Source organism: Carassius gibelio, chromosome A22, assembly GCF_023724105.1.
Source record: "Carassius gibelio isolate Cgi1373 ecotype wild population from Czech Republic chromosome A22, carGib1.2-hapl.c, whole genome shotgun sequence".
In the NCBI taxonomy this organism is placed as follows: domain Eukaryota; kingdom Metazoa; phylum Chordata; class Actinopteri; order Cypriniformes; family Cyprinidae; genus Carassius; species Carassius gibelio.
The window spans coordinates 18,250,158-18,274,060 of NC_068392.1; the positions used below are offsets into that span (position 1 = coordinate 18,250,158).

Below are 23,903 nucleotides of genomic sequence, written 5' to 3' on the forward strand. Positions count from 1 at the left end.
GGAATACTAAAACCCTAAGGTGATGTATTAATGCTGACTACGCCAGCCCTTTAAAGTAAGGGGAATTAACAAATTACCAGATTTTTAGACACACAGGCTCGTTACCAGGTAGGGCATAGACTAGGAGGTATTAATGTACATTTTATTAGGTTTTCAATAATCAGAACACTTAAGACTAAAAATTTAGCTCAATAGAGCTAAACAACTACATTCAATACAATACACACAAAACAAAATGACAAACTTACCCGTGGCCAGGTAGGCTAGCTGTAAATTGATTATTCTTAACACCACACACACACACACACACACACGTGAGGCAAGTGATCACAAGGGGCAATACAAACTCAGTGCTCCAAACACCACCAAGGCTCTAGTACAGCCAGCCTCCTGACACGGGCCTAACACACAGAACACCAGTAATATAAAACATGCACAGTGCTTAAAAACAACAAACAATTGTCACAATAGCAAGCAACTAAGCAACAAAACAGCAACGCAGTCTTAATGTTGCTCCATATAGGAAAGGATCGTCCCAACCACCATAAGATGGAGCACTCCCAACAGACATTGTTCGTCCGACAGTTGGTCAGCAAGACAAGTTAAATGGTTGATCACAGAATGAATCTTAGCAGTTTATTCAATTACTTGACAATCATATTCAGGTGAGTAAACCAGGTGGAGGGTAATGACAGCCTTCACACCATCGCGAAGTTGCGAACAATTCCAACTTTTAGGCGGAAATAACGTCAGTTCCATGCTGAATGAGGTAGTGAGCAGACCAATGCTGCAAAAAGTGACTGGTGCATGACATCGTATATTAGTGGGAGTGGAAGGACCTGGGGATGTGGGATCTGGGGGGGGGGGGGGTGTTCATAGTTCAGTGGTGCCTGGGGCAGAAGAGGGGAGAGGGGGCAAGTTCGGGAGCAAGTTCAGCTTCCTAACAGCCTGATGAATGAAGCTGTCCTTCAGTCTGCTGGTCCTGGCCTGGAGACTCCGCAGTCTCCTCCCTGATGGCGTCAGGCTGAAGAAGCTGTGTGATAGGTGGGTGGGATCACCTGTGATGCAGAGGGTTTTGCAGGTGAGACGGGTTCCGTAAATGTCCTGGAGGGAGGGGAGAGAGACACCAATGATCTTCTCAGCTGCTCTCACTATGAGTTGCAGAGTCTTTCGGCAGGACGCGTTGCAGGCACCATACCACAAATTGATGCAGCTCGACAGGATGCTCTCGATGGTGCCTCTGTAGAAGGTGTACATGATGGGGGGGGGGACTCTGGCTCTCCTCAGTTTTCGGAGGAAGTAGAGACACTGTTGTGATTTCTTGGCCAGTGCTGCTGTGTTTTCAGTCCAGGAGAGGTCATGTGTGATGTGCACACCCAGGAACTTGGTGCTGCTGACTCTCTCCACAGTCACACCGTTAATGGTCAGAGGAGCGTGCTGAGTGTGCGTTCTTCTGAAGTCAACAACAATCTTCTCCACGTTCAGAGAGAGATTGTTTTCCCTGCACCACACGGCCAGGCGGCCCACCTCGCTCCTGTAGTTTGTCTCATATCTGTTGCTAATGAGACCCGCCACAGTCGTGTCATCTGCAAACTTAATGAAGAGGTTGGAGTTGTGTGACGGTGTGCAGTCGTGGGTCAGCAGAGTGAAGAGGAGGGGGCTCCATCCTTGGGGGGGCCCCAGTGTTCAGTGTGATGGTGCTGGATGTGTTGCTGCCGACCCGTACTGCCTGAGGTCTTCCAGTCAGAAAGTCCAACTGCCAGTTACACAGCGAAATGTTGAGCCCCAGTTGGACCAGCTTGTAGATGAGCTGTTGAGGGATGATTGTGTTGAATGCTGAACTGAAGTCAATGAACAGCATTCTGACACATGAGTCCTTTTTGTCCAGATGTGTGAGTGCTGAGTGGACGGCAGTGGCGATGGCATCATCGGTCGACCAGTTAGACTGATATGCAAACTGGAAGGGGTCCAGGGAGGGAGGGAGGGCAGACTTGATGTGGTGCATGACTAGCCGTTCAAAGCCCTTCATGAGGATGGTAGTAAGTGCAACAGGACGGTAGTCATTGAAGCAGGATGGAGATGGCTTCTTCGGAACTGAAATGATGGTGGTAGTTTTGAAACGTGGGAACAACAGCCTGACTCAGTGAGATGTTGAAAATGTCTGTAAAGACATAAGTGAGTTCTTCTGAACAGTCTCTCAGTACACGCCCAGGCATGTTGTAAGAACCCGGAGCTTTGTGTGCATTGATCCCGCTGAAGGATGCATTGATCCTGCTCCTCACGCTGTCTGGGGTCAGCTCCATCACCTGGTCGCCGGGAGTGGTGCTGTTTTGTTGCTCAAAGCGAGCGAACAAGGTGTTCAGCTTGTTCAGCAGAGAGATGTTGCTGCTACAGGTCCGACTAAAGGAGGTAGAGCTTTCTCACATTTGGCTCCAAAACTCTGGAATAGCCTTCCTGATAATGTTTGGGGTTCAGACACACTCTCTCTGTTTAAATCTAGATTAAAAACACATCTCTTTCGCCAAGCATTCGAATAATGTATCTCTTAAATTGTGAGTGTAATTGCATCTGATCAAATGCACATTCTTATTCATTAGCTCGGGTTAAACTAATTTTACTTTGTTGGATCAGCAGCTATGCTAATGATGTCTCTATTTTGTTTCTATGTTTTGCCACGGGATGTAACTAGGATTTACACAAGCTCCAGTCGGGATCCAGGACACCTGTGTAGAGATGATGCTGACCCTCAGAGGACCCCAGATGATGCTAACCCTGAATGAACAAACAGAACTAACAATTATTCCTAAATGTGTGACTGCATCATATAACAATTATTAATTAATAATATTAATAATGTTCATCGTCTAGCTGACTACGTCTTGTATTAATCTTTTCAAAAAATCCTGTCAAACGTGCACAAACTGACAGTCACTACCATAAGCTACTACTAAATATTGTAGAAACATTATTTTCTGTAAAGTTGCTTTGTAATGATTTGTATTGTAAAAAGCGCTATACAAATAAACTTGAAATGAATTGAAAAGGTCTGTTCTGCTCAACTTTAGAAATAGAGTCTTTTGGCAGGTGAGCTTCTTAGTTATAGTTAAGCATATGTTTATTGTATAAATACAAAAATACTAAAAAATATATATATATATATATATATATATATATATATATATATATATATATATATATATATATATATATAGTATAAAAAAATAAAAAAATAAAATAAAATAAAAACAAAGATATATAATTTGCTCGTTTGTTTAGAGGCATCGATCTCAAGACCGCTGGCACCGGAGAAGCTGTTCCACAGAACCAGTATCTGGTTTCCTCATTTCACTTCAGTCCCTTGTAGACAGCAGGTGGATTCCAGTGTCTTGTGACGTCATGAGGTCTGGAAATACCCTAAGAAGCTCTCTATAAGAAGCCTTCCATTTTCATTTTTCATATTTCTACTCTTTCTTATTTGATGCCTCCTGCTCTGAGTCTGAACACAGTGTTCAACAGTAGAATCACTTTTCATCATTTTTCTTTAGCAAAGCTCTTACTAATGTTTCATTTATAGCTATAATTTTGCTATTATATGCTATAAATATTTGTTTAATTAATATTTTTAAATAATTATAATGTGTGGTGTCCTTCTTAATAAACCACTTTCCTAATCAAAATAATTGCAATATATACAGATACACATCAATACAAAAGTATTACATATAAAGAAATAGGCAAACGTGCAATAGGACAATTGCATAATTTCCTCAACAACACAATTCCAATTAATAATACATAATTAATATTCAGAAAATTCAATATTAATTATCTTATTAATAAGCATTCCCATACTAAGAAATGAACAAAGACACAGAATCTCTGTAAATGACACTAGACAGATATATACATACTCCAATGCAGAACATTGTCTGCTGAATGCACACATGTGGATAAAGGATGTAAACACTGATAAAAGGGACAGAACACACATTAAAACAATTTTTTTTATGTTTCTCAGTTACTCTTCTCCCAATCCCAAGTAAATGTGTGTATTTCCTTTTGCCAAGGGATGAAGGGATGTGTAATCTGTGTAATAGGAGTGAGTGTGATGCTGTGATGGGACTGGAAGAAACTATAGTCTGCCCCGACCCAGATTACACTCCACAATAGATGTTTAATCCTGCTCATTTCCCAAAATGGCTTATTGTAGAAAGAAGAAAGTCAATCATTATGTTGTTTCTAGATCATTTGAGATGATCACATCCTGAGTAAATGGTGACCAGTTGTATAATGGGAGTGGGTGTGGGACACCGAGAACCATCTCAGACAATTAGGAGTCAGAACGTCATTAATATATATATATATATATATATATATATATATATATATATATATATATATATATATATATATATATACAGTATGAAAACAAAGATATATAATTTGCTCGTTTGTTTAGAGGCATCGATCTCAAGACCGCTGGCACCGGAGAAGCTGTTCCACAGAACCAGTATCTGGTTTCCTCATTTCACTTCAGTCCCTTGTAGACAGCAGGTGGATTCCAGTGTCTTGTGACGTCATGAGGTCTGGAAATACCCTCAGAAGCTCTCTATAAGAACCTTCCATTTTCATTTTTCATATTTCTACTCTTTCTTATTTGATGCCTCCTGCTCTGAGTCTGAACACAGTGTTCTACAGTAGAATCACTTTTCATCATTTTTCTTTAGCAAAGCTCTCACTAATGTTTCATTTATAGCTATAATTTTGCTATTATATGCTATAAATATTTGTTCAATTAATATTTTTAAATAATTATAATGTGTGGTGTCCTTCTTAAGTCTTGAGTAAATGGTGACCAGTTGTATAATGGGAGCGGGTGTGGGACACTGAGAACCATCTCAGACAATTAGGAGTCAGAACGTCATTAACATACAGAGCACAGCTGTTACAACAGGAGCAACTTCATTTATATTAAGGACAGTAAACTATAACTGTGTAAAATGTTTGAGCTTAGGATGTTAGTGGTTCATTTAGACCCAAGGTCTAACCCAAGGTCACATGTACTTTGTCTTTGCTGTGTTGTAATAATCATCTTTATTGAGATCTTCAGTGTCCTGGTTATTTTTTCTTACAGTACGTCCACTTACAATGTCTACAATTCATAACAGAGAAAAGAATAAGACATTTGTTTAAACTGAATTTGCTCCGCAAATATCCCAGTAAAATATAAGATAGATGTGATGATTTATAAAAGAACTACTGCATTATTAAATGATCAACTTGACATAATTACCTTCTGTAACATCATTAGTTACCTGTGCTTATGTCTTTATTTCTTGTGGCATCAAGAGAGTCATAAATATGAGCAGTTCCTGTAATAAATTAATGTATCATAAGAATTTAAGCCCACAGAAAAATACTGCTTTCATGTTGACACAGATTATAGCTCAAGTCAGCTAAATATGTCATGTGCTATTAACATTATAAGTTACATGTGAAATATTTTATGCATTATTGATAATGAAATGAAACTGAATTATATCAAATTGCTTTAGAAGAGGTGGAAACTATTTAATAACCTCATCTTGTAAAGACTAATGGTCAAATATTTAAGGTTAATGAGTAAAGACTGACCAGACGTGAGTGCTGTATATACGTCTTCACTCTGGTTCTTCTCTGATGTCTGACTGCTGTTCTTCTGTTGACTCACTCGAGAGCGAGACTGAGATCTTCCACCTAGACAAACAGAAACTGTTCAGGAGAAAATAAGGGGGTCAAAAATGACTTTAATCTCCTATTATGCAAAGAAGAAAAACACTTTTATAAAGTGTTTGAACACAGTTGTGTGGCTGCAGTGTTTTAAAGCAAAGAGGGCTTAATAAAAGAATGGAAGAGAGGATGGGGAAAGGAAATGAAGGGTAGACATTGTTTTTCTATACAACCAAACAGTAGAAACAGAAGGGCATGTTTTCCTCGAGTGCAAAAAGTATAAAAATAAAAGCACTTTTTGGAGTTGAAGTGGTTTCTGTTACTTCTTTGTTTTATCATAGTGACATTTCTTCAGTTTTTGTAGTAAACAGGACTGTATATAAGAGTTTAGTTCAAACTTTGACCTTTGGAGGGCAGTAATATGTCTAGTAGCATCTACACTGCCAGAAAGCTGACACAGTGCTTACTTTTAATTTTCAAAGGAAATGTCCTGGAAATATATCCACAAAAAAAAATAATAATATTAAAGTCCTATATATTTGTGCCAATCATTTTACTTCGGACAGCCTCACAATCGAGGGTCTGTTCAGAGCTGGAGTTGTGTAAAAATTGCTTCTGGAAGAGGATCAATTAGCTAAATCTAACGCTACAATCATCTCTGTCTGTTTTCAGTGACGCTGACTTCAAATCCTACCAGAATTATCATAAATAGAAGTCCAGCTATATCATTATTTTTTCATCTCTCCATGCTCCCCATCTGTGTATTTCATAAACACACATTTGTTATGCACAGTAAAATCAGATAACCGATTATAAAACAAGTGTGTTTTCTGTAAAGAGCTTGTAATAATAGTTGTTATTTGCAAAGGCCAACATTATTATGCCAGGTGTCCTAACGTTTCATCTTACCCCGTCAGATTGTCTAACCAGGGCTCACTTGCGCATGTGCACATCAGTATTGCATCATTCTTTCCTGCTGAACAACCAGTGTTTGGAATAACGCTGTTTAAAATAACGGCGTTAGGTAACAACGTTATTTTTTCAGTAACGGAGTAATCTAACTAATTACTTTTCCCGTCGTTATAACGCCGTTAACATTACTGGAAGATGAATGCGGTGCGTTACTATGCATTGATTTGTTGATTTCGGATGACGATGTAATCCGAACGCACCCCAGGCTCATGGGGCGGTCGAACTGCACTTTTCTCTCCATCGACTTCCATTCATACGCGTGCGAATGCGTCAGACCGGAAACGCAAGCTTATGTGAAAAATTTCGCATTTCGCTGCATTCCAAAGTTCAAGTTTGGTGAACTCTGACCTGCGAATTCGCATCACGTGAAGATGTGGGACCAGTAGAAGATCGATACGTCACTGCGTGACCTCTCTGTACAGAATTTCAAAAATGAAGGAAGCGCTATATAACTTTAGCTTTAGCGCAGCATCCTATTTTATATAATACATTTTTTAAAAGATTATAAAAAATAAAATAAAAAAGAATCTGCATGGTTTGTAGTGTCAACCGGAACAGATGATACATTTGAATGAAGACGTTTTATAATTTTTTATCGCAGAGAGTACAATATAATAAGACGCTTTCGACGCCGTCGCAAAAGACACAGTACAAGCACATATTAATCCATGTTGTGATAATTGAGGAGAGACCGTTTTATCTTGCTCCCGCCCATATTCGCAGCGGCGTCGGAAATAATTTCGCACGTCTACTGTGACCGCGCCTTCACACAGCGAGTGAGGAGGTGGGTTAATAACGAGATAAGCGATTATAATTGGCTAAGGCAGAGTCATGTGTTTCATGGTAGCCACCGGTGTCCATAGTGGCGTCAAACACACACTCACGCACGCACGCGAGATTCGCAGCAGCAACAGCAGCAGAGATGGCGAGTCAGGAGCAATCCGATGAAAGGTTGGCTTTTTCAAGGTAGAGATATAAGCACTACTTCAAATTCATTGCGGTCAAAGGCAAGAACGTGCATGTAATGTGTACATGTAATGTGATACACACGCATCTACAAAGCTAGTGGCCAAAAACACTTTTCTTACGAAGATAATACGTGGAAGTGCAGGATAAAACTCTTGCTGTCTGTTAACGTGCAATAAATATCGAAAGTTATGTACGAACACCTTTCTTTTCTACTTATTTCAACTGACTTGTGAAATTTTTTTACAGTAACGCAAATAGTTACTTTCCCTGGTAACGAGTTACTTTTATTATAGCGTAATTCAGTTACTAACTCAGTTACTTTTTTGGAACAAGTAGTGAGTAACTATAACTAATTACTTTTTTGAAGTAACGTTCCCAACAGTGTGAACAACACATAATTACTGTTTTTGCATTACTGTAAGGGTACTGTAGGTGTAGGCTTTAATAAAGCAGAATCTGATGGGTAGCATTTTTTTGTTGTCACATTATGTTACCTACTGTTTCAATTGGAGCACAAATCATCAGAACAGGATATTGAAACTACACCCTTTTCTAAAAAGGGAGGTGTGAACACTAGCTCAATATTTAATTGGCTTCAATAATACTTAATCTGGCAGAAGATGAACCTTTGTAGTTTCTGTAGCACCACAGCAGGACCAAGACGACAATGATCAAAACTGTGAGTCCAGCAGTCACTCCAACTATCACAGGATTGAGATCAGATCCTGATGTTCTGGAGGAAGCTGAGATCAACACATTGTACAGTCATATTAGTGCTGTATATTACACAGAAACATTTCAATAGTGTTCACAGTTCCTACTCTCACCTGTGACTGAGATCCAGCTCTCGGGTGACTCTCCTTTCTCTCTGTGTTTGCAGGAGTAGAAACCCTCGTCTGACTTTGATACAGTAGAAATTATCATCTCTGTAGTTTGACTCTGGATGAGTGTCCCATCTTTATAGAAATCAGCTCTGAGGTTTGGAGTTGAGTATTTATCTAAACAGCGTAGAGTCAGAGTCTCTCCTTCAGTCACAGGATGAACAGGACTCTCCAGAATCACATTAACTACAGAAACAGAGCAAACATCAGCTGTTGAATAGTAAGAATCAATGTGGTGACAATAATAATAATAATAATAATAATAATAACAACAACAATAATAATAATAATAATAATAATAACAACAACAATAATAATAATAATAATAACAACAACAACAACAATAATAATAATAATAATAATAATAATAATAATAATGCATTTTCTTTAGAGCTGCCATTCAAAACAAGAACAACTTACAAATGAATGACAATCATAAATTAAAAGGCAGTAATACAATAAAAGCAACATCTATTAAACTTTAAAATAATCCACAAAATAAAATTAATCAGGAAAAGATCATTTAACCCTTGTATGGTGCTTGGGTCTGTGGGACCCGTTTTCACGTTTTATCAAAAGACAAATTATACTATTAATTATTTTTTTCAAATTCAGACTCATTGGCCTTGGATCAAGACACACTGTACACACACCACCAGACCCACAAACACTGGCTGAGTAACAAAAATATGAAGATTTGAAAAGTAAGAAAATAATAACTATCACAAGCACTGTGTGGAAGAGATTTCCAGAGTCGAGGAGCAGCACAGGAGGAAATGAACAGCAGGAATAACAAGAGAAACAGACGAGGAAGATCTAATAGTGTGTGCACACCAAAAGCTAATTTAGTTATTTGCAAGAGTCAATTACACACAAAGTCAAAGCAAAGATGAGAATAGATGCAAATTTTCTTAGTGGAGTGGGGAGGGGGGTTATGAAATACATGTAAACAAATAAACATTTATTTTAGTTTAAATGACATGAGGGTAAATGACCAACAAGGGCTCCATGATTCTGGATAAATTGAGAAACACAATCATTTTTATTTTTTTAATGACAAAACTTAATACTCATAGGGTTAATAGTCTTGTAGACTCGTTGATATTTAGGAATGAGATTGCGTGGGTGAATGAATTGAGACACAATCCATCTATTTCTATTCAGTATTATCTGAACTGAATAAACAAAGAAACACAGACTCACGGTGTACAGTGATATTCACAGGATGAGTTTTCTCTCCAGATTCAGACTCACACCAGTACACTCCAGTGTCATCTGTGCTGGTGGATCTGATTGTACATGTAGATCCTGTTTGTGTTCCCCACACTGATGATGAACAATCTTCCAGCCGCCCACGGTCTGTGTATCTTCTCATTCTCCATCCAGTAGAGTTACTCTTCTTCTCACAGCTCAGAGAGAGAGAGACTAATACGAAGTGTTGAGTTCTGCTGGGACTGACGATCAGAGAGACTGGAGGAGAAACACCTGAGAAGACAATTACAACTACACTTCAGAAATCAACTCAAGACACTTTTATTGATCTAACACTTCACACAGCCTAAATAGTTTCAAAATCAGCTTTTCAGATAAATATTAAAGTTGTAATATCTGAAATCCATAAGTCATCACTGAGTATTTCTTTTTAAAATTCATAATCAAACTTGTATCTTAATATGCCATCAGCCAGGAAGCCGAAGACAACAGTGACAGCCAGCAGAAACCTCCATAAACTGTTACTAGTCATTTTACTAATAACCCATCATTTACCAAGAATCAAGGTCTGGTCAATGACGTACAATTTCATAATGAAAACTCTGTTTATTAAATAGATCAGATTATACATTTAATTATGTTCCCTCAAGTTCACTTGTGTAAGTAACACTTTTTTGGCACGGTAGTTATATTTTAGTTTTTCATGACAATTTTAGATAATGCTTTAGATTCAACACCCAAAGAACTTCGTCAGTAAACAGAATTTACAGTATCATTGTTTCTGTAATTGTAGTGTACCCATTCAGCCCCTCTGTGCAGGTATAAGGGAACAATATGCTAAGTTTGAGGAGTAAAAGGGGAACAGGGTTGACTTAGATTTAGAACAAGTGTATATTTATACAGTAATTACAGAGAAAATGTATTTTATTTATTATTATTATTATTTATTCTATTTTTTTTTTTTTTTTGCTATGACAAAGCACAGTTTACATCCACTGAAATATAAATGTTGTATGTATTTTTCTGCGAACAGCTGGAAAGAGGAAAGCTTGTTTTAAACTGATCCTTGATGGTATATCATACACAGTTATTTGGTGATAGCTGTGTTATGAAGCTGCTCGTGTGAAGTTGCTGAGATCGGTGAATAAGCTTTCATAAGGTAAGTAGACTCGTGAATTATAAATCATAGCAGAAACTCATTAACTCATTTCACTACATGTCCAGTTTTACTGTTCAGTCTCCATCATGTATCCTTTAATAATAGAATGGTTAAAAAAGACAATAATAAAATATGAATATAAAATTATAAAAAACTATATTGTCTTTCTAAATCGATATCAAACATAAGATTGTTGTTTAGGCCTTACATATCATGTAATATTAGAATAGGTTTCAAAATACTTACTGTATAAATGATGAATAATGTTACAGGTTGTTACTCCTTTATTCCCCAAACATCACGTATTATTCCTCTATACCTACACTGAGTTACTGAATAGGTTCACTATAATTACACAAACTCACACTGTAACTTCAGTTTACTTACGCAGTTCTTTGCAGGTTGTATATCTCGTTGTTAGTCCCTTATTCCCCAAATATTGTTCCCTTATACATACACATATGCTCTTTATAGATACACTACTATTACAGAATCACCATAAATACAGTACACTTACGTAGTTCAGACAGGAACCACTTTGGCAAGTTTACTTGAGTTTATTGAACACAATTTATCTTTGGTGGTATGGTTCCTTATGGGGCTTCTTACTCCCAGAATAATTGACATACTAGAGTTTTACCATTAACCCCCCGGGACCATGAATTTTAGAAATACATAACAATTAAGTCTTTAAAGCAAACAGTGATAATCATGTGGATGTGGCAGTGATACGTCTATCCTGTAGCCTGTTTATGAAGATGGGTAACACGCAGCGGTGAGGTCCATACCAGCTAAGATTTTTTGGAAGCCTTAGTGATCTGAAACAAAGAAGACGACAGCCAGAAGGTGCGCAGTAATGTGCTCATGCTCATAATGGGGAGGGAGGGAGGGTTGCGAGCCGTTGAGCATACTTACAGAGCAGTAGTGACACGTATATATATATGTCCCGTGTCTAATAGGAGAGAGGTGGTGATTGGAGCGATTTGACAGCTGACCGCATCAGCTGTTCACAGACTTGCCTCCGTGGCCTGACTGAACTAACGCTACGCTCGATTTCTTAGCGTAGTTCTAATCTAAAGGGTTACCTGATTTTCAGGTATTAGATTTAAACATTTTACATTTTTTACAGCTGACCCATGAATCAAGGTTGTGTTGGTTAGTTTGGTCTGTTTAGACCCTGCTAGTAGATACAGTATCTACACCTGACACCAGAAGCATCTTTCTCCATTGACACCATTAAACAGTAGCTGTATATTATGACAGGACAACATTTCAAGACAAACTCAAAAATATCAATGAAAATCTCCAGAGTGTCTCGTTCATTCTGTGTTCAGTCTGAACTCACCAGTGACCCACAGTAGCTGTGTGTTGCTGACGTCTGTGTTATATGCTGGTTTTCCTCTCTCTGCTGAACACACATAAACTCCTGTGTGTTTTAGATCAGCAGAACTGACAGTGTAGTGTCCTCCAGCTCCTCTTCTGCTGTCTGAGAGACGATTATAATGATTGCTGTTGTCTGTATGAAGTGAAAATGTGCAGTTAGCTCAAGAAATGAGAGTCGTATAAATGACCGTTGTTGGTATTATCAGGTATAATGGTATAATCAATATTTTTAATCTCTCTGTTTCTTTATGAAGCCAGTTTATTCAGATGTTACTACATGAATCTCATGATATCTTACCTGATGAGAGAGTTATAGTGAACCAGCTGAATGTCCAGCCTGTAGAGGAACCATTAACCTGACAGATCAGAGTCACTGAATCTCCTTCAGTCAACCACTTCTGTGGAGAAACACTTAACACTGCTCTGGGAACTGAAGATGAGAAATCACTCATTAATAACATGTTAAACTTGTGTGTGTGTGTGAAGAGATGATCAAACTCACCTGATACTGTCAGTGTAACTTCATCACTGCGGTGTGATGTCCGTGATCCTCCTCTCTCTAATCCATAACAGGAGTATTCACCTGCGTCAGACTCAGTAACAGGACTGAATGTGTGTTCCTGTAGTTCACTGGAAGCATAGCCTGATCTGTCATTATACCAGATGTACAGCCAGTTAGTGACTCCTTCACTATATACATCACATCTGAGAGTGACTGTCTCTCCTCTGAACACATGTTGATCAGGTTTGATGCTCACTGTGGCTTTTGGTTTTTCTGTACAATGACAAAAAAATTCACAATAAAAATAACATACTGCTTTTACTGTATGAACAGATACTTGAGTCTAAAACACACATAACTCAGATGAGACTGAAGTGTTGTTCTCTATGGCTGTTATAGTCTTTCGTCCCCTTGCAATTATAAGGTTCTATCTGACATTTTTGTCAAAATTGAGTTATTTACATATTCTTATTCTGCTACAATTTATTTACATTATGTGATGTTTTATTTTAAGTTGTGTACATTTTGGTATTTTTTATTGAAAAAACAAAAAGGTTCTATCTACAGAAGTCTGTGGAACACAAAAACTTTAAAGCTCAATATCTCAAAACTACTCAGAACGCAGATAGAACCTTATTATTCCAAGGGGACGATTTATGAAAGATCTGTCAATATACAATCATTGAGGATTTGGAAACATGATTTGTGAAAGTTTTGTCTCTCACTGTTTAGATTTTGATTTTACAGTATATAAGAAACATATCTGCTGCTTTTGAGACTGATAATTCAACTTGTGAAAGGACGCATTTATAATCATGATAACATGTAAGTAATTTCTAAACTAGTTGTAAGTTACTGTAGAATCAGTTATGTTGTATGTCATGAAATATATGAATCAAATCGACTCACCTTCAGTATGTTGAGAGAAGATGTTTGAGATCAGCACTAAAAACACAAAGAGAAACCTCATTACAATGTGAACATTGAGATGATAATTATAAAGATAAATTGAGTCTGTATATGTGTCTAGATAAACATGAAATCATCTGACTGGTATTTTATAGATTTGATCACAGCGGAGAAGTGTTTAGGGAACTTCACTCCAACAGTCTGATCACGAGCAGAAGAATAAAGACAAACTCTTACTAACTGTGAACTAGTGAATATTACAACAACAGCAACAATAACTGTAAAACAAACCAACAGAACTGATTCAACAGCATTACACATCACAAAACTGAATCACTGAGCAAACACACTGATCTACAACACAACAGAGAGCATTTCCCTTTCACAAACAGCACTAACTGCACACTTCCTCTCTCAAACTCATCTTTCACTCGTATTTGAGTTTAGTGAATACATCATATATCATGAACTACAGCTGGGTTTGAAACTCTGAGATCAGACAGAAAATACATGAATCTAGGAACACTAAAACATTTGATCATTTACATAATATAATAACTATTCCACTGAAACACATTAAGAGAGAATAATACTCACAGAGCAGAAGAGGAAGTGGACTGAGCTCCATACTGACTGAATGATGTCAGACGCTTAAAGACACAGAGTGTGTTAAAGACTCAAGACTTCCTCAAACCCGTGGTCAGATCTTTAGAAACATCAGACACACAAGTGTACCTCATGTGTTACAGAAGATCTTTGATAATGTTGATTAATCTTGTTTTCACAAAATGTCACACTGACTAACATGCAAGTTTTCTACAGAAATGTTGTCATGATCCTTTCAGTATTAAACTGAACAGTATTTATTTGCTAATATGAAAAGTTGTATTCTAGTGTGTTTGATGAATAAGGGAAATGGAGCAATATATTGATCGCTCTTTTTAAATAGTGGTATTAGCTGTATTTATATTACGAGGCCGTTGAATGCTTGAATCTGATTGGCTGAGGCAAGTTCTGAAGTGTCCAATTATCTTCAGTGAAACACACAGTGAATGTAGTTCCAGGTGGATTTAAAAATCTCTCCCGTCCAACTCCCACAAAAATAAAAAGCGTCCCAATCCCGGAAGAATGACCCCCCGCCCCCCCACTCACTCCCATGTTGTCGTTTTTTGGCAGGAAACTGTCAGTTACAGTAAAAAAAGATAAAAAATACAGTAGTCTACAGATCACTGCATGCCCACTTTAGTTGAGTAAAAATCCAAAATGTGGTATTTTGTTATTTTATTGAACAAAAAGCCATCTTATACATTGCACATTATGCATTGCACACACATTACATTTCATGCAAATCATCCATGCTAACACACACATTATCTACTTTATCTTTTTTTTTTTTTTTTTTGCTCATTTGAAAGTAGACATTTCACTCTCTATAGATTTATTTTTCATAAACACAATTTCAAAGTTTCTTGCTCTAGTTCACATGACCGAAATCTTGTTTGCTTTAATTATTTTACAGAAGCACAACGTTTCTTTGTTATTCTGAATGCACACAAATAAACAGTCTTGACAGATTCAAAAGATTTATTACTTTTATTTGTATGACCAAATATATTTTAAGAGCAAGTGAGAGTTGCCTCCATCTTCGAGCGCCGCTGTTCAGTTTCCACACACACTTCAATAGCACACATTTCTGTTGGTTAACATTAGATTGAGCGACCATGTAAAGTTATTACATCTTTTAGATGAAAAGCTATATTTGAGGTCTATGAATGATAAGTGGGCTTGTGGACGTCCTGCCCGATGTACGCTACTGTATGACATAGACCAGCCAATAATAATCTGTCCATCACATGAACATCATTCACACCAAAGCTAACAAACAGAAGAACATAAAGAGACAGGGCAAGTAGAATTGAGATCAAAATTAAAATAAAGGTCTACAGTTTAGAGATTATTTATTTTGAAGATAAGCTATATTTGTGTATAAAGTTGGGGATCAAAGTGTTATTACGATTCCCTGTCCTGCCCTATCCAGCTGACATTTCCTGTCCCGTCCCAATCCTGTGATTAATATTGATTTTGTTTCCAATCCCGCGTGATTCCTGTGACCCGTGAGAGTCACGAAAACATGTCAGCCTCTAGTTCCAGGCAGCTCTCCTGACCACTTTACAGTTACATATCACTTACACAGTTAACAGTAATAATGGTCACGCAGTTTGCACAAAAAGGCGTCAGCGTTGCCCTGATGATTTTATCAGTAAACCTTTATAGTCTAGCAACTTAAAGGCTAACATTATACATGAAATTTCTCACTAGCGAGGAGACAGAGCTGTTTAGAGATGCACAGAGGTCATGCTCTCTCTCTTTCTCTCTCTCTGTCTCTCTCTCTCTCTCTCTCTCTTGCTCTCTTTCTAATGACTTCATTAATAACTGCATTAGAATGCTATCAACAGCTCAAGCCTCCATTACCAGCTTTAAAATAACATGCTGAAACTAGCACAGGATGCGTTGGATGAGATGCGGAAGAAATAATCCTACTCACATTAGCGATTTAAGTATAAAAACCTAATAAAAAACCTGAATAAATGATCGGCCAATTATTTGTTGTCAATTATTCCTTACTTAAGTATTTACATGGCAATAAAGTGAACAACAACAGCTTCCTCCCTCACTGGTTAGTGTGGTGGAGCGGAAACAGAACAAACCAAACCAAAAATATGATCTTAACATCAACCTATTTCTATTCTGTCAGGCCTCTGACACAGATATATTTATACGTGTGAACACAGTTTAATATTCATACACCAAGGCCAGGGATGAGCATTAAAACTAATTTAATGATTATTTTTTCAATCTTAATGAATCCACCTTCACAGATGCACTATAGATCCCCTGAGGAACAGTTCCACTCATTCTCTGCTATAGGAGAGGAAGAAATGTGTGAATCTTTTAAATCATCTTAATCAACATCATGTATGTTAGACTTAGACCCGAAACCAGCCTCTTGTATAAAAAATAAAAAAATTAAAAAACCCAGAGTTACAGATGACCTGCTCTCTCTGTTAGTGTTACTTTCTCATTAGACTACTGCATGATTGTTGTTGCTAGGAAACTTTGTTTTATTTACTGTGTTTTTACTTTTTTGTGTTACTGCTAATATTAACGCTTAGCTAAATTTAAAGGGTTCATCCAAAACTGAAAATTATGTCATTAATGACTCACCCTCATGTTGTTTCAAACCCGTAAAACCTCTGTTTCTCTTTGGAACACAGTTTAGGATATTTTAGATTTAGTCCGAGAGCTCTCAGTCCCTCCACTGAAACTGTGTACAGTACAGAACAGAAGAGAAGACAATGCTGAATAAAGTTGAAGTTTTTGCTATTTTTGGACCAAAATGTATTTTCGATGCTTCAACAAATTCTAACGGACCCTCTGATGTCACATGGACTACTTTGATGGTGTTTTTCTTACCTTTCTGGACATGGAAAGTAGACCGTACACACAGCTTCAATGGAGGCACTGAGAGCTCTCGGACTAAATCTAAAATATCTTAAACTGTGTTCAGAAGATAAACTGAGGTCTTTTTTTGGGTGAACAAACCCTTTAACCACATAAATGCTGGTTTGGACAGTTTCAGAAATACATTATCTTTTACCATAAAACAATAAACATAATTTTTAGACGGCTTTTAACATTTTTATAATAACTTTTTAAATGAATTTCAACCTTTTTAATCACACTGTTTATATGCTCTGATAATTAAATGATAGGCCTACTACAATCATCACTTATCACCTCGTGCTTTTTTAACCGGGTTATACCTGGGACTCCCCAGTTTTGGTTTGCTAAATAGTGAGGCCTGGCCATAGCCAGTGAAACTACTTAATTAACTGTCGAGCAACAGATAAGGACAGCAGTTTGTAAGTGTTTTGTTCATTTTCTCATTAGACTACTGTGCCATCGTCGCTGCTTGGAAACTTTGTTTCATTTTCTGTGTTTTTTTACCGAGGTAAATACATGCTGAAGTGGCACTTGTTTTTGTTTTTGCCTATCACAGGACTCCCCAGTTTCGATCTGCTAAATAGTGAGGTGTGGTCAGCTGACTTCAATAATAATAACAGGTAAAAATATAAAAGTGGTAGTTTCACAGCGGCAGCTGTCGTGGCAGCCCTCGCATAAAGAGCGACGAGTAAAACCATCGACTCTACCTGCGTGACTCAACCAAGCAAGGACACCGACAAGGCGTATTGCTATTCTCACATTTCTTTACTTTTTGTATAGCTTGTTCTCAAATACTTATTTAGGTCACTTGTACTCACTATGTGCTTTCAGATCTCTACTATCATTACGAGACACTCTAACTCAGAGAGCACGCACTGTACGTAGAAGACAGGCGTATCCCAAAAATCTACGGCCTGTCCTCTACTATGACACTCTCTATTCCAGTTGGTCTCTGGAACTGCCAGTCTGCAGTTAACAAACCAGATTTCATTTATTCTATTGCTATTCATTCCTGTCTCATCCTCATGGCCCTAACTGAGACTTGGATCAAACCTGAAGATACTGCAACTCTAGCAGCCCTCTCCACTAATTTTACTTGTTCCCACACCCCTCGTACGACTGGGAGGTGTAGAGGAATCACATGCCATTACTGTAACCCACCATGTTAAAATCCACTTTGTTGTCATTTATCATTCCCTAGGTCAATTGGGAAATTTCCTGGAGGACTTGGATGTGTTACTGTCAAACTTTCCTGAGGATAGTACTCCTCAGGTACTGCTTGGCTAGATAAACCAGAGGCTGCTGACTATAACATTCACCTTGTTTGATCTCAAGCAAACATCTACTACAGTGAGTCACAAATCAGGTAACAAACTGGACTTCATCTACACATGCTGTTGCTCCATGGACAACTCTTCAGTTGCTCCACTGCACACCTCAGACCACTTCCTCATTACTGCTTACCTCGCACTTACTCCTGAACCAGCTCACTCTCCAACGCTGGTCACCTTTTGATGGAACCTACGCTCACCCTCTCCACATCGCCTATCCTTTATAGTTTCATCCTCACCTCCTTCACCCTCTCAGTTTTCAGCTCTGGACACAAACAGTGCTACTCACACTCTTTGCTCCACTCTAACATCTTGCATGGACAACTTTTGCCCACTGTCTTGTAGACCAGCACGCACCACCCCATCTGCCCCCTGGCTGTCCGATGCTCTCCGTGAACATTGCTCTAAACTCAGGGCTGCAGAGAGGAAATGCCAGAAATCAAAAAACTTTACTGACCTAAGTATGTATCAGTCTCTCCTCTCCTTTTGCACAGTAACCAATCTGGCTTCAAAAGTGGCTACTCAACTGAGACTGCTCTGCTCTCGGTTACTGAAGCCCTGCGACTAGCAAGAGCAGCTTCAAAACCCTCGGTACTCATCTTACTGGACCTGTCTGCTGCTTTTGACAATGTTAATCACCAGATTCTCCTGTCCACCCTCAGAAAGATGGGCATCTCTGGAACCACACTCCTGTGGGTTAAGTCCTACATCTCCGATAGATCCTTCAGCGTGTCTTGGAGGGGTGATGTTTCAAAGTCACACCACCTTGCTACTGGGGTTCCTCAAGGCTCATTACTTGGACCACTTCTCTTCTCCTCTACATGACGCCATTAGGATCTGTCATTCAGAAACATGGCTTTTCTTATCACTGCTACGCCGATGACACCCAACTCTACTTCTCATTCCAACCAGATGACCCAACGGTAGCTGCTCACATTTCAGCCTGTCTGAGTGACATTTCTAGCTGGATGAATGACCATCACCTTCAGCTCAACCTTACTAAGACAGAAGCTAACTCATCATTTCATCACAAATTCTCTATACAGCTGGGTTCGTCAACCATTACTCCTTCCAGGACAGACAGAAACCTAGAAGTTGTGATGGATCATCAGTTAAGCTTCACAGTTCACAGACCATATTGCTGCAATGACCCTGTCCTGTAGATTTGCCTTATACAACATTAGGAAGATTAGACCCTTACTGTTAGAGCAAGCCACCCAACTTCTTGTCCAGGCTCTTATATCTAGATTGGACTCTTGCAATGCTCTCCTGGCGGGTACTTCCTGCATGTACTGTCAAGCCTCTGCAATTGATCCAGGATGCAGCAGCGAGGGTTGTCTTCAATGAGCCAAAAAAGCTCACGTTACTCCTCTCCTCATCTGGTTACACTGGCTACCAGTAGCCGCTCACATCAAATTCAAGGTACTAATGCTTGCCTACAAGACGACCACTGGCATGGCACCAACATACCTAAACTCACTAGTTCAAATTTATGCGCCCTCCAGAAGTTTGTGTTCTGCAAGTGAATGACGCCTTGTGGTGCCATCCCAAAGAAGTTCAAAATCACTCTCACTGAACTTTTCCTGGACTGTGCCCAGCTGGTGGAATGACCTCAATTCGAACAGTCTTTACTCATTTTCAAAAAACACTCATCTTTTTTTTTGCCAGCACTTGACCAACTATTGTCCTCAAACCTTCATTACTCTGTTTATGTGGTAAGTAAACTTTTATGTACTGGCTATCGTTAGCAAGCGGCTACGCTTTTCGTGGCTCCATAGAATGCGTTATTTGTTTCACACTTCAGGCGACAGTGCAGACTACACTGGTCACTGTATGTTTCACACTGTTGTGTAGTGATACAGTCGGGAAAATCTGAGGAAATAAATAGCTGACATCAGACAAACATCAATATTTAACTGAGAGAATGATGTGAAAGAGGAAGTACAAGAGAACGAACAAATAGTTTGCATTAAGACACATTACTAAGAGTTTCTATCTGATGGTGTCAAGATGGCAAATAAACCACATGCAATGTGAGAAGCTCATTTTTTGTGGTCTTCAGATCTTGTTTTGTTAGTGCTTCTTGCAGAATGATAAATGCCAGTAATTTTGAACACATAATAGTTTTAATTTAATTTAAATGTCAATATCACCATCACTCATATTTGGTTAATCCCCTAGGGCCGGTGTTTTTATTTTTATTTTTTGGCTACTTTCACCTAAATTTTTCTAATTCAAATGTTTACCCTACACAGAATGGAGGAAATAATTGAATTGGAGACATTTTTCTTAAAGAAAACCATTTGAACTACAAAATATAAGTGTAATTCTTAATAAATAACATTTTATACATTTCAAATGTTACAATAAACACACACAAAAAAACATAGGCACTTTTTTTTTTTTTTGATGAATAAAGTCTCTTATTCAGGTTCTACAGTCCAGTTTAATATGTTTGATGCCACCACATTCTTCGAAATCATTAGACAGAAATGTGTGTGTGGGACAAATACATTTCTAAGCTTAATTTAACTGCTTTCAGTATCATAAAAATACATACATATTTAAGCTTTCAAATGAACCCATATATGGGCTGTTACCATATAAGGAAGGCTATGTAAATGAAGCATAATAATTTTTAACATGATTTTGGACCTGTATCCGGATCTGCAGTTTATAACGCTTTTTTTTTATTTCTGTTTTTTTTTTATCTCTATTCTTATTCCAGTTTTTCTCAGTTGCTTAGACACTAAAATTTATTATTCAAGCCAAATTTCACAAACACAAAACACATTTTCCTAAATATTTCTCAGAAACAATTAAAGCTATTCTTGTGTTTCACAACTCTATTCATCATTTGACACCATGTCTTCCTGTTGAGCAGTGTTCACAAACCATTAATGCCAACAAAGCCTGTAGTTCTCACCATGTGAACGCTAACATGCAGCATTTTCACACTGCAGTCAGAACCACAGGATGAGTAAAAAAAAGAATCACAAGTGAATTCATTGGCTATGAATTCAAGAACAAAAAACAAAAACAAGAAACAACTCCAGAATTGTTTAAAATTGCATATAACTGCATACTAACTATAATAATTGATGTTGATTACAGTAGCATTTTGTTCCAAAGAGCAAAATATTTAATGCTTGACATGCAAAACCTGATTCAGTAAAGAAAGGTCAAGGTTTGTTTGTTTCTACTGTGACACTGTGAAAATGTTTTACTTAGGCCTGTTGCGTAATTAAATAACCATCTAATAGTGATTATTAGATCTAACCGCGGTTATTTCAGACAAACGTGATTATTGTGCTTTTATACAACACAACACAAGAGGGAGTCATACACCAAAAGAAACAGAAGAGCACCAGTTTGGTTTTCATGCACTACAGTATATAGCTTATATCATCTGAAGTCAAGCAATATCTTAATGTGAGGGACAGAATTGTATTTACATTCTTAAATTTAAGTTTACAGAAATTACAGCACGTCACGTTCAGTTATGACACTCACTACTGTAAAACTCTCTCTCCAACATGATGTTTTTCTATTATAATACTAGGTCTGGGGATTTGTATAAAAGTGCAATGTATTCAAGTGTGATACGTTGTGATGTAAGAGTGTAACGTAAAAAACCACGTGACATGTAAGAACAAAAAGGTAGATAAAGCTCTAGTTCTAGAGCCATAGCGTGTCATCTCATTTATTGGTTATAAAACAACAATACATGGTTTTGCACACAGAAAGATTATTAGAAGCCTTTATTTTTCTCATGATTTATATCTTATTTAATGTATTTTGTGAGAATACAAATAGTTAACAGAATAAACATCTTTAAATTGTATAATGTGTACCAAAGGTTTTTTTTCAAGATATGTTTTGCTGCTAAATTATACAGTCAGCTAGTTTAATTTCATAGCTTATATATTTTTATTCAAATGTAATTTTTCTCTTTTGAGGAAGTGAATATTCAGTGGATTGTGTTTAATGCTAAAATGAACTTTTTGGCTTCACTGATTGTTTTGCAAGTATTCTAATTAAAATAGATAAATGAATAAAAGAGCGAGGGGAAGGTCAATATAGCAGACTCTTTGAATAAGAAAGCCATAATAACACATGAAAAACATATTCATCAACTGTCCAGAAGATGGAAGCAGTGATCCACACATGCTCCTCACATACAGCAGCACTCAAAATGATTTCAATGAAGTTATATTAAAAAATAACATTAAAAAATGGTTTCAATAAAATAACAACCAAACAAAGATAAATTAATGTATAATTTAAATATAAAACAGGAGAAATTCAGTCACAAAGATATTAATTATAATAATACTCTCAACAATTGTTGGTTTTCTGAAGATCAACATTCTGGTATCCTTATAAAATGACATTTGGGTCTACTGTTACGTCAACGTAAAGAGCAGGGATTCGGTTTGGCGAGCAGACTCAGAGCAGCATCGGTCCAATCAGAAGCAGGTGGGCGTGAGCGAAGGATTAGCGACAGATCGGGCTCTGTTGAATCAGACACTGATATCTTTTTATTTTAATCACAGAATAACGTAAGTTATGACTATAACTATGGATCTATGAGACCGAATGATGACCGTCACCACGGTCTTACCTTGAATGACGCCATTCTGCCAGCTCTCCTCGAGACCGAATGTAAACAATGTCAGGTGACTGACCCCTAGTGGTTGGTTCCCTATAAAACATCAGGATGAACCGAACACTTCCTCTTGCCTGGAACGCCTCAGTTCATCCCAAGTGACAAGAAATGGTGACGGTCATCATTCGGTCTCATAGATCCATAGTTATAGTCATAACTTATGATCTATTTCGACCTCACTCAGACCGTCACCACGGTCTTACCTTGGATGACTAGTGCCATCAATGTTCCGAGGGAATGTAAGCCTCTCCTTCTTTACATCCCTGCTTAGCGGCCGAGAGCAGAATTGTGGACCCAAGCGTAACTGGGTCCGCCACATTGACCCGGTAATACTGGGCAAAGGTACAAGGTGAGCTCCATGATGCCGCTGCACATATGTCCGTTAGTGCCACCCCCTTCAGTGCTGCCCAGGATGTGGCAAGACTCCTGGTAGAATGAGCTACCAGGTTCCCTGGGACTGGTAAGCTCTGACTGGAGTATGTGTGTGCAATAGTGTCTACTATCCAATGTGATAGGCGCTGTTTCGAGGCTGGTTTTCCGATACTTTTCTTATCGAAACACAAAAACAACTGAGTGTGTAAATGTCTTAACGACTGTGTCCGCTCAATGTATGTGCGAAGTGCTCGAACTGGACATAAGGTAGCAAGATCAAGTTCTGTACAAGAGAGATCAGGATCAGGTTGAAACGCTGCAAGTTCGATTA

The 23,903-nt window shown here is 38.0% G+C and overlaps 1 protein-coding gene across 3 annotated transcripts in view; it reads right to left on the minus strand.

Moving 5' to 3' along the window:
- Positions 1-3,231: 3,231 nt before the first annotated feature.
- LOC127943031 (Fc receptor-like B) overlaps positions 3,232-23,903 on the minus strand; it is a 78,431-nt gene continuing 57,759 nt past the window's right edge. The window contains exons 1-12 of one of the 3 annotated variants that reach the window (XM_052539131.1): positions 14,294-14,324; positions 13,697-13,732; positions 12,788-13,060; positions 12,584-12,715; positions 12,248-12,418; positions 9,786-10,016; positions 8,478-8,717; positions 8,277-8,393; positions 5,635-5,736; positions 5,316-5,372; positions 4,620-5,152; positions 3,232-3,437 (exon numbers count right to left, since the gene is read on the minus strand). In XM_052539131.1, the coding sequence (XP_052395091.1) occupies positions 5,055-5,152; positions 5,316-5,372; positions 5,635-5,736; positions 8,277-8,393; positions 8,478-8,717; positions 9,786-10,016; positions 12,248-12,418; positions 12,584-12,715; positions 12,788-13,060; positions 13,697-13,732; positions 14,294-14,324 (1,488 nt within the window). In that variant the 3' untranslated portion in view covers positions 3,232-3,437; positions 4,620-5,054. Of the gene's footprint in view, positions 3,438-4,619; positions 5,153-5,315; positions 5,373-5,634; positions 5,737-8,276; positions 8,394-8,477; positions 8,718-9,734; positions 10,017-12,247; positions 12,419-12,583; positions 12,716-12,787; positions 13,061-13,696; positions 13,733-14,293; positions 14,325-23,903 lie in introns of those variants that run through there. The other 2 variants (XM_052539133.1, XM_052539130.1) reach the window with 2 other exon arrangements.